The sequence below is a fragment of the Mus caroli genome, unplaced genomic scaffold (genome assembly GCF_978045245.1).
Source record: "Mus caroli unplaced genomic scaffold, Mus_caroli_1 scaffold_2, whole genome shotgun sequence".
Lineage (NCBI taxonomy): Eukaryota > Metazoa > Chordata > Mammalia > Rodentia > Muridae > Mus > Mus caroli.
Genome location: NW_028227257.1, coordinates 77,109,840 through 77,123,706, shown reverse-complemented (window position 1 = coordinate 77,123,706; position 13,867 = coordinate 77,109,840). Strand labels below are relative to the sequence as shown.

The following is a 13,867-nucleotide window of genomic DNA, read 5'->3' as shown; positions in this document are numbered from 1 at the left end:
ACTGCACAGTGAGCTGGAGAGATTTCCAAGCTGGCATTCCCTGGGATGGATTCTGAAGCTCCCTTCTCTGCTGTTGAAGTGCTAATGAGAAACACTAATTGCACTTGGCCAGGGGCTGGGACCGTCCCATTCATGAAGTAGAGAGGGCAGTATCCCTTTCCAGTGATGTCTCCTGGCCTTCTGAGCTTAGAGAAGAAGTGGGAAGGGGGAAGATGCTGCAGGCAGCTGGCCTTTGAAGGAGCAGGATTGTGATCATCAAAACCGAGCAAGCATAAGTGCTATAGAGACAAAGCCATGTCTCCACATCGCCCCAGAACCCTGAAAGCAGCACTCTGGCCCAATTAAGCATGTTGAAGGGCCCCGGAGCCTATAGGCCAGTTTCTTGGCAAATCCGATTTCTGTCTACATATCAGTAAAATCCCAGGAGAACTGGTCCACTTTATGACCTCTGAGGCACTAGGCAGAGCAAAGACCCACATTCCCAAGGCTCAGTCGGGCGGGTCCTGTGACTCCGTCAGGACAGGGGATGAGCACTGAGCCCTGGACACAGTAGCTGCGAACGGCCTGCGGAGTTTCTTCTCCCAGTGTGACTCCTCCATCTTGTTCCCTCACAGGTGTCCTCTCTCTCCCTGCCTACTTCAGTCCCTACAATGGTGGGTCCCTGGGCCACGATGAGCGAGCAGATGCCTATGCTCAGCTGGAGCTTCGGACACTGGAGCAGTCACTCCTGGCCACGTGTGTGGGCAGCATCTCGGAGCTCAGTAAGTATGGTGCTTGGGGGAGAAAGTGAGACAGAACGCTCTGACTGGGGCCTGGCACTTAGACAGGTCTTCCCAAGCCTGCCGTGTACCTGACCTCCCATCTGTTTCCTCGAGTTCTTGTCTGTGGCTTCAGTTCTAGTCAAAGCACTAGCCACCACTTGAAACTTACATATCTACTCATAAATAATTTAGTTTTCCATTCCAACTAGAAAATATTAGAGTCATAGGACAGAGTCTTGCTTCCTTTTGCCTGCAGCTTTCCCAGTGCATAGAACTTCCCCCAACACCAATACCAGCTCCTGGTGCTCAATATGTGTGTGAGAACATAAGTGTAAAGCCATGTGTGCATTAGAAGGGGTGAGTTCTGTCCCACCCAGTTTGGCTCCTGAAACTCTCCTGAGTTTGGTCTCTATTTTGGCCTGGAGCTCCTCAGGACACTGAAAAAAGACATCTCCGTTGCATTTTCCCAGAGACAACACAATGTCATATGCCACATTGCCTGGTTCCTCCCTCTGAAACCAAAGGTTTTGCTAACCTACTCTGCAGGGGAGGGGACAGAGGTGGAGGCAGATATTTTAATTTTTGTTCCAGAGACTAAAGACTTTAATGAGCCTAGTGATACTTGGCACTGAGCACCGTGGACCTAGAATTCACCCTAGGCTTCCCGTGCATTAAACTCTCTCTGCCTAGCCAGGGCCAGCCTGCCTGGTAGGTTAGGAAGCTGCATTCTTCTAACAGGTCTAGCTGCATGGGGAGCTCTGGTCCTTGGGCTTGCTCTGTCCTTCCATACCCATGAAAAGTTAAAGAGAAAGAACCAACAGAAAGCAAACTTCTCTCGGAGGGTGGCCAGATGTTGGAAGGCTTATTTTGAAGACAGTGCTATGATCCAGACTCTCGCCCGCTGTTTTTATTTGATGGCTCATAATGAGGGCTGGAATAACCTGCGTGAAAGCTGTAGCACCTCTAATCAAGTCTTTTGTGGCTAGTAAGGGGTGAGGGCTTGCTTTCCCATGCCTGGTAGGTGGCTGTGGGCATCTGTCCAAGGTTTCCTTGAGCTCTGGATCAGTTGATTCTCAAGTAAGATACAGGGATGTCCCAAAAGCATCAAGCATCCACCTGTGTAACAGCCCAGCCCAGCCAGCTCACAGTTTTATGAACAAGCTGTACCAAGGGACCGTGGAATCCCTGAGCTCAATCATTGATTAAAACATTGCAAAATAGATTCAAAATGAGTATCTAGAAAAATGAGATAAGATATGTAAAATGAAAGCCAAATCTTTAAAACTTATTCTTAAACAGCGTCAAATGGCTGTAGATGTCATTTTGGGTTTTTTTTTTTTTTTTTTTTTTTGGTTTTTTTTTTTTCTTCTTCTTCTTCTTCTTCCTCTGAGACAAGGTCTCAGGTATCCCAGGCTGGCTCCAGACTCTCTAGCATAGCTGAAAATTACCTTGACCTTCTGATCCTGCTACCCCCCCCCCCCACTCCTCTAAGAGCTGGTATTATAGACATGTACCATCATGCCCCAGGTTTATTCCACGGTGAAGATCAAACCCTGGGTTTCATGCATGCTAGGCAGTACTCTACCAAATGAGCTACATCCCCAGCCCCTATGGGAATCTCCTTAAAAATTCACTCTTCCTATTTAGAATTAAACTGTGAACTACTAACAGGTTCGTGGCTGGTACCAGCGAGTGGCCTGTCTCAGTTCACAGAGCATGGGAGGGGAGGGGAGGCCCCAGGCCCAGTTCTAACTAACTTTCATGCTAGTTTGCAGCTGTGACCCATTCTTAAACTCCTGGTAGCGTAGTTCCTCTTTTTCTATAATGGAAATAAGTACCTACTTCCAAGGTGAGTCTAAAGATTAGATGAAATTTTTGCCTGTGGGGTTTGTTTGTTGTTTTCGTTACTGTTGGGTTTTTTTTTTTTTTCCTGTCTATCATAAAGCCTAAATAGAAAATGGCAGGGGTTAAAATTTTCCCTAGGAGAGAATCCAAGGCAAGCTGTGGTTTTGGCCATAGATGGGTTGTGGAGATGACTAGGCTTTTACACAAGTCCTGTCCGAGTTGTCTCCAGGCATCTGTCCCTTGGTCTTGGAGAAAAGCTGCCCTTAGTAAGGATCAGATTGAGGAAGCCAGACCTCTCCTCTGCCACCTTGGTGGGTTTTCTGAACCTCTGAGCCCCTGTGTCCTGTTTGCCGTTAGAGGAAGCTCCAGGAGCAGCTACTTCTCTGGCTGCCTACATTCTGCCTACATTCTGGCTGGAAGTGAGCTACTGAAGGGAGCTCCACCAATAACCATGAAAGGTTAACAATCATCCGCGCTGATGGCTTTCACCCTGTCCAGCTCTTGGAGCAGTATCTCAGCACAGCATCTCTTTGATGCTATCTCAGACACTTTGATTTCTCTTTCTTGTAGTCCTGTGTTTCGCCAACTGTTATGACATTTAGACCCAGAGAAAAGGGAGCCAGGTTTCGGCTTTCTGCCACCAACTCAGCTGGTGCTGGCTGCTGGACAAAGCACAGCCTCCTGCTGCTTTTGCTGCCAGTTTCTGCCACCCAGGAGCCCCAGGGCAGGGCTGGGATCTGGCATTGCAGCACCAGACTCCTCTTGTCTTGGAAACTGTGGGGCAGTGTGTGGCTGTAGGTAGTGGTCCTGAGGACTTCAGGAGGCTCAGGAAGGATGGAGGGATGTTGATAACAGGATGTCAATGATGCTGGTGTTCTCCTCAGCTTTAATAAATAAGGGTTGGTTCCAAAGCGGTTAAGTGCATCTCAATTATTACTCCTTTGACTCCTCTAAATTGATTATGTGCTAGCATCTCCATTTCACAGACAAGGAAACTGAGGCTCTGATCATTATTTAAGGTACACAGACTAGAAGTAGCTGACCTTCGATCTGAAGCCACAGGTATTGGACTCTGGAGTATCAGCTCTGATCAGGTTTCTCAGTGATGGTTTTTAAGGCTGAGTATTCAAGTCACCAAATGATATTACATATTAAAGGTGTCAGATCCTGCCCCAGATTAATGAAATCAAGAGTCTGTGGACATGGGTCAGTATCGGGACCCCACTCTCACCAGCACTTTTGGCCCTGGAATTGGCAAGAGTCCCCAGGCAACTAACTGTGATTTGGGGAATGAGAATCAGCAGGGAAGAGACAGTGTCCACCTTGGTTGGGGATAGTACCTGAAGGACTCTTTCTGGGTGAGGTGTTCCAGTTGTGGTCATTCGTCCCTGCTTGTAGCTAGTTGCTATCTGTGACTGTACTGGGAGAATTTGGCAGTCAATAGGCTTAAGTCAGTCCTTAGCTGTTGTAGTATATGAAAATGAAATGCATGCACAGTACCACTTCCTTTATTCATCAGGCATTTCTGAGCAGCTTGTGTGAGGGAGACTCTGCAGGGCTCTGGAACACAAGAAATACAGAATCAGACACCCATAAGCTGAGAGGTGGAAGCTGACTGGTTAAAGTAATGAATTGTCTCGCTGATTGAGTTATGCCACATGCACAGTTAGACCCTGATGCTTGCTGCTATTCTGTAGAGTTAGCTGGGTCCCTAAGGCTTCCTGTGGGTAGGGCCATCTGTGAGAGACTTCTGTGAATTCAGGGAGGCTAGCCCACAGCAGAGACACCCTGAGTTCTCAGGCTTGGAGAACACAAAGGCAGCACTTGTTCTAGAACAGAGGTGCCTGCAGGTGCGTGGGGCGGTTTTAGACCATCCTTTCTCAGCATTGTGGCCTCACACAATGATGGGACATTTCCTGTCAGGGGCTGCTAGGATGTTGAAAAGACTAAGACAGAAACACAACACAGGATATGGGGCCCTATGACCCCACAGATTCCAGTAAGTCAGGGTAGAGCCCTTATCACAATGAAGTTCATGGGCTTTGGAGTCACCTAGCCGACAGCCCACATACTTCACTGCAGCTTTCTTGTGACCAGAACACATGGAGTCAGGATATGTTCAGCAAATAAGTCTCAGTGCCTCTGACATGTGCGGATATACTTGACCCTTAGCGCTGTAAGGATTGAGTTGGGTTTATAATGAATTGTTGAGTGTCCAATGGATGGTGGTAGCCATTATCTTCCAAAGTCCCAGGGTTTGCACAAGAGAGCATAAGGGAGACTCTCCACAGGGCCTGTGCTTTGGCTGGTTCCCATGGTCAGAGAACTGAGGGAAGGCCCCTAGGGCGGTGGAGAGAGTGGAGATGTTGAAAAGGAAACCACATTAGCATAAGTTCTGGAGGAAGACAGCCCTGCCAAGTGTTTGTAATTCAGCTGTTAAGGCAAGACTGGAAATGAAAGGGAAACCAAATTGCTATTGTGTATCTAGGTGACAGTCTCCTCCTCAGCCTGTTGACTCTGGGGTAAACAGTAATTATACTAAGTGAAGGGAACTGCTACCCTAGAAGAATGTAGGCTGGGCGCTCAGACTTGTCCTTTTCCTCCTTCCCAGGTGATCTGGTCTCTCGAGCCATGCACCACATGCAGGGGCGCCACCCCCTGTGCCCAGGCACCAGCCCTGCTCGCCAGGCCCGCCAGCCACCACAGCCCATCACGTGGTCCCCCGATGCTCTCCACACACTCTACTACTTCCTGAGGTGTCCACAGATGGAGTCCATGGAGAACCCCAACCTGGATCCCCCAAGAATGACTCTGAATAATGAACGGTAGGTATCATTTTTGCCTGGACACCAAGTAGGAAATGCTCACAACACCCATGTATCTTCTAACAGTGCAAGCAGTCTCCTGGAGCTGGCTAGCTGGTCTCAAAGGTGGCCTGGGTGCTCAGACAGATGAAGGCTCATGTGCAATATGATATTTCGAGTCCCATGTGTAATATATTTCTTTACCCAGGGCAGATGTGTTATGGGGTCACCAAGGCTGGGGAAGTGGGCTTTAGTCTCAGCCTGGAGTTGGTCAGCTTAGCATGCACCAGCTAGATCAGCTCTTTGAAAGTTCAGTTTCCTCTACAAAACGAGACATCCTTGCAGATCTGGAAAGGTGGCAGTGTGGCTGAGTGAGCACACACTTTGAGAAAAAGCCATAAGGACAGTGGTAACTGGCCCTCTATCTGTGGTAGCTGTCACCACACACTCTCTTTGGATGTCATCTTTGGATGACAGTGACACTGTCATTATAAGAGGGATCTTGGGCATGTTTGGTCCCATCAGCTTGTTTCTTAGGTGAGAACACTGGGGCCAAGGCAGGTTTTTGTTGTCTTCAGGGCTCCAGCCCTTTGAAGCTGAACATATGTGCACGTGTGGGCTTCCCAAGGGTGATCCAATGAGCAGCTTGAGAAGGGGTGCCTGACTGGCATGTCAATCTGAGGACAGGACTGCAGCTCTAGGTCTCAGCGGTCTAAAGGGGTTTGAAAGCACCAGGCATGCATGTAGGCAAAATATTCACACACTTAAAATAACAAAACAGCCTTAAAAATTTAATAAATATTTAAAAAAAAATACACTCCATATAATCTGGGCATGGTAGTATATGTCTTTAATCTCAGCACTCAGGAGGCAAAGGCAGACAGATCTCTGAGTTCAAGGCCAGCTTGTTCTACATAGTGAGTTCTAAGATAGCCATGGAGAGAAACCTGCCCCCCACCAACCACCAAATATGTGTGTATTTGAGATATATATGTGTGTGTAGATATGCGTGTGTGTGTGTGTATGCATGTGTGTATGTGTGTGTGTGTATGCGTGTGTGTGTGTGTGTATGTGTGTGTGCGTGTGTGTGCGTGTGTGTGTTTACATATTGGTGCTGCATGTACTTACCCTGTGAGCTTGAAGTTGTGTTCTTCTACATGGGAAAACCCCTCAATACAGGGCTTCACCTGACAGAAGGGTGGTCTGAGGCCTTCCCCAGCTGACTGCTGTCTTCAGGCACATCAGCCTGCTCCTCAGCGAAGCCCCCTTCTCCTGGGCCTCTACAGTCTCCTAGTCTACCCACTGAGGTACAGTTCCATGCCCTGGTTGGTTACAGACAGCTTCCAGGCAGCATTGGTACTCCTGAGAACATACAGCAATGTTTGGAGCAGAGCATGTAGTGCTGTGAACGGATGGCTTGTATACAAATAACAACACTGACATTCGTGAACCTTGAGACCTTTGTGCAAGGTTCTAAACCTCACGGTGCTTCATTTCCTTAGCTGTAAATATAGAGTGGTGAAGAAGCCTGTGTAAGGATTCCAGGAAGGCCGCCAGTGCTCAGGGAGTATTTACTATGTATCAGACACAATGCTGAGCACACTATGGGTGTGTACCTATCTTTCACATTCTACCAGGAAGGAGGTGTTCATTTTATACATGAGTACATAGAGGCACAGAAAGATTCAGTAACTAGCCAAGACCACAGAGGCTGTGCTCATAACCACTGCACCATATAGCCTGTAACTGGAAGAAACATAAAACGACAGTGGCCTGGCACTCACACAGGAGTAATGCCAGCAGTAAATGCTATCATCATTGTTGCTATTACTGTTATCACTATGATGTCAGCATCATTTTATCTCTCTGGATGACTGAGGAGGCCCATCTGGGCCTGACCCAAACAAGGCTGCAGCTGGAACCCAAGGCATTCTGAAAGTCAAGCCCATACAGTGGGAGGCGGGGCCAGATCTCAGGCCCTGCTCCCCAGCTGTTTCTGCTTTGTGGAGAAAGTGTTGCGGTTGCAAAAGTTGGCTGGGAAGGGCTAGGCAGACTGAGTTAGAGAGAGGAGAGAGGAGACCTGCTTGCTGTTTAGTAAGGTTCCGGAGAGGTGTGAGGCCCAGCGCAGCCCCCCAGCAAAGCCAGCTTGGATAAACTGAACAAGGAGCAGAGCCTGTTGCCCCGGGCTGGGGCTACTAGGTCCTCAGGCCGTGACCCCCACCCCAACCCAAGCATTTATGTGCCAACACCCTCTGGCTTTGCCCATAGGGGTATACAGTGCCCTCTCCCCCATGATCTTAACAGGCAGCATCAGGCTCCTCTGTGGCAGGAGTCCATTATCTGCATGTGGTGGTAGCCACTGAGTTTGAATAGTAACAGGCACATGTGTATGTGTTTAGAAACCAATTATCTAGAAACCACACTCTGCAGCCTGAGTCTACTGGTCACAAAGGTATTTTTCCATGAATCATTTCAAACAAGTATTAGATTGGTAGGAAATTGGAACCACCACTGTGGGAGAAGTGAAATTCAAAATTTTCAAATCTTAATACAGACAAGCAGATGCTTCCGCGATCCCAGGTACACAGTGCTTCGTGAACTGGTCCCCCCTGCTGATGTAGGCCCTGCTGTGCCTCAGACCTTCTTGGACACGACAGACCCTAGAGGCTGTGGAGACAGTGCTGGGCTGGGCCTCAGAGCCCCTTGAGTCTCTGCTACCCCAACACCCTTACCAAATAGCTGAGAAAATGTGCCTCCGTGCAGTAACTGGAGTTTGCCGGGATCCTAGGGCTTTGTTTTTGTGAGCTCACAATACTCCCCTGACTTGGCCTGCTTCCTCCCCTGAGGCCCTGCCCCTCGCTCATCTCAGAAGCATGCAACCCAGACTGCTCAGAGACTGTGATTCCAGGTGTGGCAGTGAAGGTCTGGCCTGAAGTCCTTTCATGGGGACTGATGTCTGGGTCTCTTTGGGACTCTTAAGTGATCGCATTCACCTTATTCCAAGGGGACTCATTTTGGCGGTGTGGCTATTCAAGTCTTCTCTATTTTTGTTATAAGAAATATACTATGATTTCGTCTAGGGAGGGACCTTGAGTGACCATAGCTCTGCAGATAAAGAGCAGCAACATGCTAGCATCCCTTTTGTGTGGAGCACATTGTTACATTCCCTATGAAGCCTATACTGTTCAGTGGGACCTCAGTACCTCTCTGCAAGGCAACCTTCCCCTAGACCTGTGAGCTCTGTGCTTGGGAAGGGAGTTAAAAAAGAAAAAACAGTAGGAAATTGGAGTCACATGCAGGGCAGGGCTTGTAAACACGAGTGGGAAAGCCTTCTACTGACCTGAATCAGGCAGCATCCAGGAATAGTGTGCACACACTCTGTGGCAGAGTCCTGAGTTCATCCACATATCTCTCATGACGGGGAACATAACTCTACACTAGAGTGTGTGTGTGTGTGTGTGTGTGTGTGTGTGTGTGTGTGAGAGAGAGAGAGAGAGAGAGAGAGAGAGAGAGAGAGAGAGAGATGTAAGATGTATCATGATGGCCCTTTTAAAGAGCATTCTACCCATTTCTGTTTCTTATGATCACATTTTTCAGAAGGGTGGTGTATGAGGCCTGGGCCTAACTGGTGAATGACTAGAAGAGACTAGAACTATATACTCCTGAGCCCTGGGCCCTTGGCTTTTTACAGTGTTTCAGATCTCTCTTCTCCCTGACCCCAAGGCTCTCAGACATCATGAGTGCGCCCCAGCTTTCAGGTCTACCCCCTCAAGGCCCCTCTAGCCTTACCTGCCTCTTCTCTACCAGGACCCCACTTGTTACCCTTGAGAGCTCTGCCCTCCCAGGATGCCTTGCTCTCTGGCAGCTCAGTGTCGCAGCACCAGCCAGACACACAAGGCAGGGCCTAGAACACAGGATTAGTCACAGCTGCTCCCCTGTGGGGTGTGTCACCAAGAGATTAAGCTTAGAAAGTGAAAGAAGCTCCTGTCAGGGATCCAGGAGTCTGTGGCTCCCTCCCCTGAGGCCTGGAAGAGGATGGGCAACCATCTGGCCATGTGGTCCTTGATGGTGGTAATGCCTGGAGGCAGAGGGTTGGCCAGCTGGGGTGGTAGCCTAGACTATAACCATCCTGAGGAATGAGGAGAAGGAGGACTGTATAGACATGCATGGGAGGCAAGAGACCTGTTCTCTTGCCAGCAAATTGCTGGAAGATGTCATCAGTCATTAAGAATGGAAGGAGAGACAGAGTTAAATGTTCAGGGTCAGATTGGGGTAAGGTGACCAGACCTGTGCATCAGAGCCCAGGACCCTGAAAAAGTAAGGCCAGGGAGAAAGAGTGGCAGTTACAGTGGGTGGCTACCAGGCTATTTGCTCAAAACTTGGGCCCTAGCTGCAGTTCCTGACCTCCCTCCCTCAGCTCTACATAGTGCCTCTTTGTAGAGGGAGACCTCCTCCAGAGGCTTTTGCCAGTATCTCAGACCCTAAACCAAGAGTGTCTGTACTGGGATGGAACCTTGATGGACATTGAGTCTTCATTCAGTTGGTGTAGTCTTATCTAAAGAATAAAGTTGTGTTCAAAGATACACTTTTTGAACTCAGCCTTGCTGCATTTCAGAACCTTCAGCCATCAGTGTGAGAGGAAGCTTGAATTTTGTGGCAGTGTGTTAGGTTGGCTCTCTGGATCAAAGCCTGCCTAGCTTCAAATCCCCAAACCAGATGGCCTCATGCCTGTCATTTCAGCTTTACGTCTCAATTCTGTTTAGCATAGGAACAATAGTAGCAACTTCAGGATGCTCTAAGATTAATATATAAATATATATAACAGTGTCTGGCATGTGGTATATGTGAAGTCTTCATTACCACATTAAGGATAATCTCTGAGAAGGCTAGAATTGTTGAAAGACCCTGGCAGATCAGACCAAGGACTTTAAATAGCTCTCACAACACAACCAGAGAAAACGATGACTTAAGCATGGCTTAAACAACAAAACATAGGGCTTCTGGTATTCCCAGATGCAAATATCATGGCAAATGAGTTCACACTTTAAAAGAACAAAACTTTGGTAGGGCACCTCCACCTAACCCCCAGTCATTACCAGTTCCTATTTAGCAAATGTTTCAATGTCAGGCTGTGGGTTAGTAGTTTGCCATTGGTGAGCATATCCTCGGAGGTGTGTTCTAAGAGTCCAGTTCAGCGTTTCTTCCTCTGATTCCCAGAGACTGTTCCTTCTTGGTAATATGAAATTCCAGGCCTGCTTCTTTAGATGGCGCCCCAAGTTCTGGGGACATGACCCTTACTTACACAGATGAGCCCCACAGTGAGGTCAGGCATCTATTTTCCTTTGTTCTGTTCCAGATGCAGAAGGGTGATGTTCGGAGGCACCCACCGGTTGGTGTTCGTTGAGTCTAAGTGGCTCGTTAATCTTTTGCTCAGCTTGCGAAAGTGTTTTCTTATCACATAATAGAGATGATGGTGATGGGAGCTTCATGCTACTGACTTGTGATTCCCTTAAATACCACTTCAAGAAGATTTGCAATGTTAAGCTCTTTTCTCCCTGCCTCTTCCCCGCTTTTTGTGCATTAAATCTCCATCTGTTTACCCAAAATGGAAGTAAATGAAATAATAGCTATTGAGTGATTTAAGTATTGCTTCCATGTTCCCCACTTTGCATTGCCAGTAACCTCCAAAAGGACTGGTATGTAGTTTTCATATCACATGGAGAGCTGTCTCTCCCATCCAACACACATTCCCTGTCATCTCTCCCTCTTTTTTCTTTTTGAAATGATCTTGTTTAAGTGTTAATCTACTTGTTTGGCCATTTCTCACCCCTTGAAAATGTAAACATCATGAGTCTTCCTTGTTTCTGACATAGATCAGTTCCTGAAATACAAATTATTAAATATTGTCTTCAGCTAGCAAAATAGCCAATGGCATCTAATGGTTGGGGTCTGTGAAGTTAGGGCAAAGGGGTTCCTGATTTATCATTTACCAGATATGTGACTGCAAGCATTTAATTTCCTAAACCTCTTACTTGAAGTAGAAATGACTTGACCTATTTCCAACTGACTTCATGGAGATCAAATAAGGTAATACACAGTATAAGCTCCCCATATGTGGTAGCTGCTAATGAACTGTGCAGATGTTATTATCATAAACTTATGGAAGGACTAAAATAGTCATGTTTAGTTCACAGATAATCCCAAAACATTGGTAAGCTTAAAAATCATATCTACTCAAAGTGCGTATTTTTCCCCTTTGCTAGTATACCTCCCTCTTCAGTGTCTGTCTTTACTTTCTTATAACTCAGCAGTAGGTAAGGAACCTGGTGAGGAGCAAAGAGGATGGAGGTAGACCAGGTGTCCCAAGTTGAGACCTAAGGTGAGGTGAGAATTGTTTGAAACTAAAGTGTTTGTAGATGTATTAGAGTTTAGACTACTATCCAGGGATTCAGAATATTCAACAGCCTTGATTTTCTCTGGCCAGGCAAACTATCAGTCATTTCCCAACATTCATTTGTATTGTGTTCCTGGCCTCCTGCTCATTAAGGTTCAGCTACCATGGTACCTGTGTGTGACCTGCTGCCAATGCATACCTAGGAGCTATGATCTGATTTGATTATCTTTGTTGTTTCGGTAAGAAGCAAGAATTCATCTCAGTAGAATATATTACTCTATCTTACCCACACTCCAGAGGGGAGGGGAGTCAGTAGTCACTTCTGATGGCACTTCAGGATGGCAGTCCAGGATGCATCATTCTTAGAGAACATTAAGGGATTTTGTGTAGACTCTCAACATTAAGTTCATGCCTGACAGTCTCTGAAGCACTTTACACAGCTCCCTAACAGTTCCTTGCCCATAGCTCTTGGAGGAAACTTTTCTTGTTCCCATTTACGGCAGACTGTAGGTCTGAGCAGGACCTGGGGGCCCGAGGAGGACCCAGACGTGCCAAGGTCTCAGCTAGAAAGAAAGAGGCAGAGTAGAGTTCAGGCCGGGAATTCTGATTATAACAAACCAGGGACTTCTTACTCTGCACTATCTCTTGCCTTCCCCAGACTGAGAGGGCAAATCTCGGACCTCTCCACCAGCTCCCTCCCCTCCACTGTGACATGGGTGGCTGGCTCTCAACTGCTTCCCATCAGACTTAGTTTGCTAGCTCTGGGTGGCCAGCCTGAATGTGGGCATCTGCCAACATCCGAGAAGGAGCGAGCCAGGAATTTGGAGCAGACAAAGAAAGTGGCAGTGCCAGATAATAGAGTATGGAGACAGAACAGGATCCTGGCCAGGCCTCTGACAAGTGCCCCTGCGGGCTGCCCGTTGCCTGGGACTTCCTGTCCCATTGTTGCAACCGCCAGTCTTCACACACACAAAAAAAGAAGACTGGGAACTGCCCAGCCCAGGCTTCATTCATTTGGAGTTACATGACAGCAACAATCCCTTTTGTCTGTAGTGTGGCTGTGTTTCTGAGAGTGCCTCGTATGGGGAAGTCCTCCCTCTCAAGGGAACTGATCCTGCATTTTGAGGTGCTTCCGAGGCCCTTCTGGAGATGGTTCAGACCCTGACAGTGAGAGCAGCTAGGAGCTTTGGCAGATCAAGAGCCAGACCAGGCTCGTTTTCTGGCCTGCCCTCACCTGCCTTCCAGGCATCTCCTTAGATTTATTCCTTCCCACACAACCCAGACAAGCAGCCTCTCAGCTGGCTGTGGCTTGCCCTGCCCCCTCCCTTTCCCATGTTTAGTATATGCAGTTTTGGAATGGGGTTTTTAATACTTTGAGTGCACTCTTTGAGGCGCTGGTGTCCAGCTTCCAGTTCAGAGTCTGTCGAGGTTGTGAGTACAAAGATGGAGTCTGGGCAGCATGGGTACATGGCCCACGGAGGTGTCCCATTACACCTCCTACTTCTCTATTGGCCAGCAGGTTCAATGTGCCCAGTACATTTGTCATGTTTTCTAAGGGCCAGTCTAGTTATGGTTTGACTACTATATGACCTGAGTGATGTGCCTTGGCTTTCACACTGGTAAGACACGAACTCATGACAAACCTCTCTAGCAAGCAGCTGAAGGGTCAAAGGTGATATGCAAATGGCCTCAGGCTTGCTTGGCATAAGTTGGTGCCCAGATCCTAGCAATATAGTATGCAAGTCAGAAGTCTGTGCCGAGTATTCACAAGGCTGCAGTTGGGCTATTGGTGTAGAAAGCAGAGTTAAATCCAGCACGGGAGCCTGTCTTTCCTTCCTCATTTCTGACTGTGGTAGAACACATGCTGCCTCCCATCCACATCCCCACCCCATCCAAGGGTCACTATTTACCTATCAGGAATTCCTCTCTACATGAGGTCATCTCTGTCTACCCTAAGTTCAACATAGGTTGTTTCCCAGAAATTTTTAGAAGCTCCATATGTGTCACCTTTTTTCCCTAGACCGTGGGTGACTGGGGAAGCAGATATAATATGTTTTCACTCA

At 47.7% G+C, this 13,867-nt stretch overlaps 1 protein-coding gene across 1 annotated transcript in view; it reads left to right on the top strand.

Annotated features, from left to right (window-relative positions):
- The window catches only part of Abtb2 (ankyrin repeat and BTB domain containing 2), a 151,641-nt gene that overhangs the window by 111,580 nt on the left and 26,194 nt on the right, over positions 1 to 13,867 (top strand). Inside the window, exons 2-3 of the mRNA XM_021179050.3 lie at positions 615 to 761; positions 5,218 to 5,431. Of these exons, the coding sequence (XP_021034709.1) occupies positions 615 to 761; positions 5,218 to 5,431 (361 nt within the window). The remainder of the gene's footprint in view (positions 1 to 614; positions 762 to 5,217; positions 5,432 to 13,867) is intronic.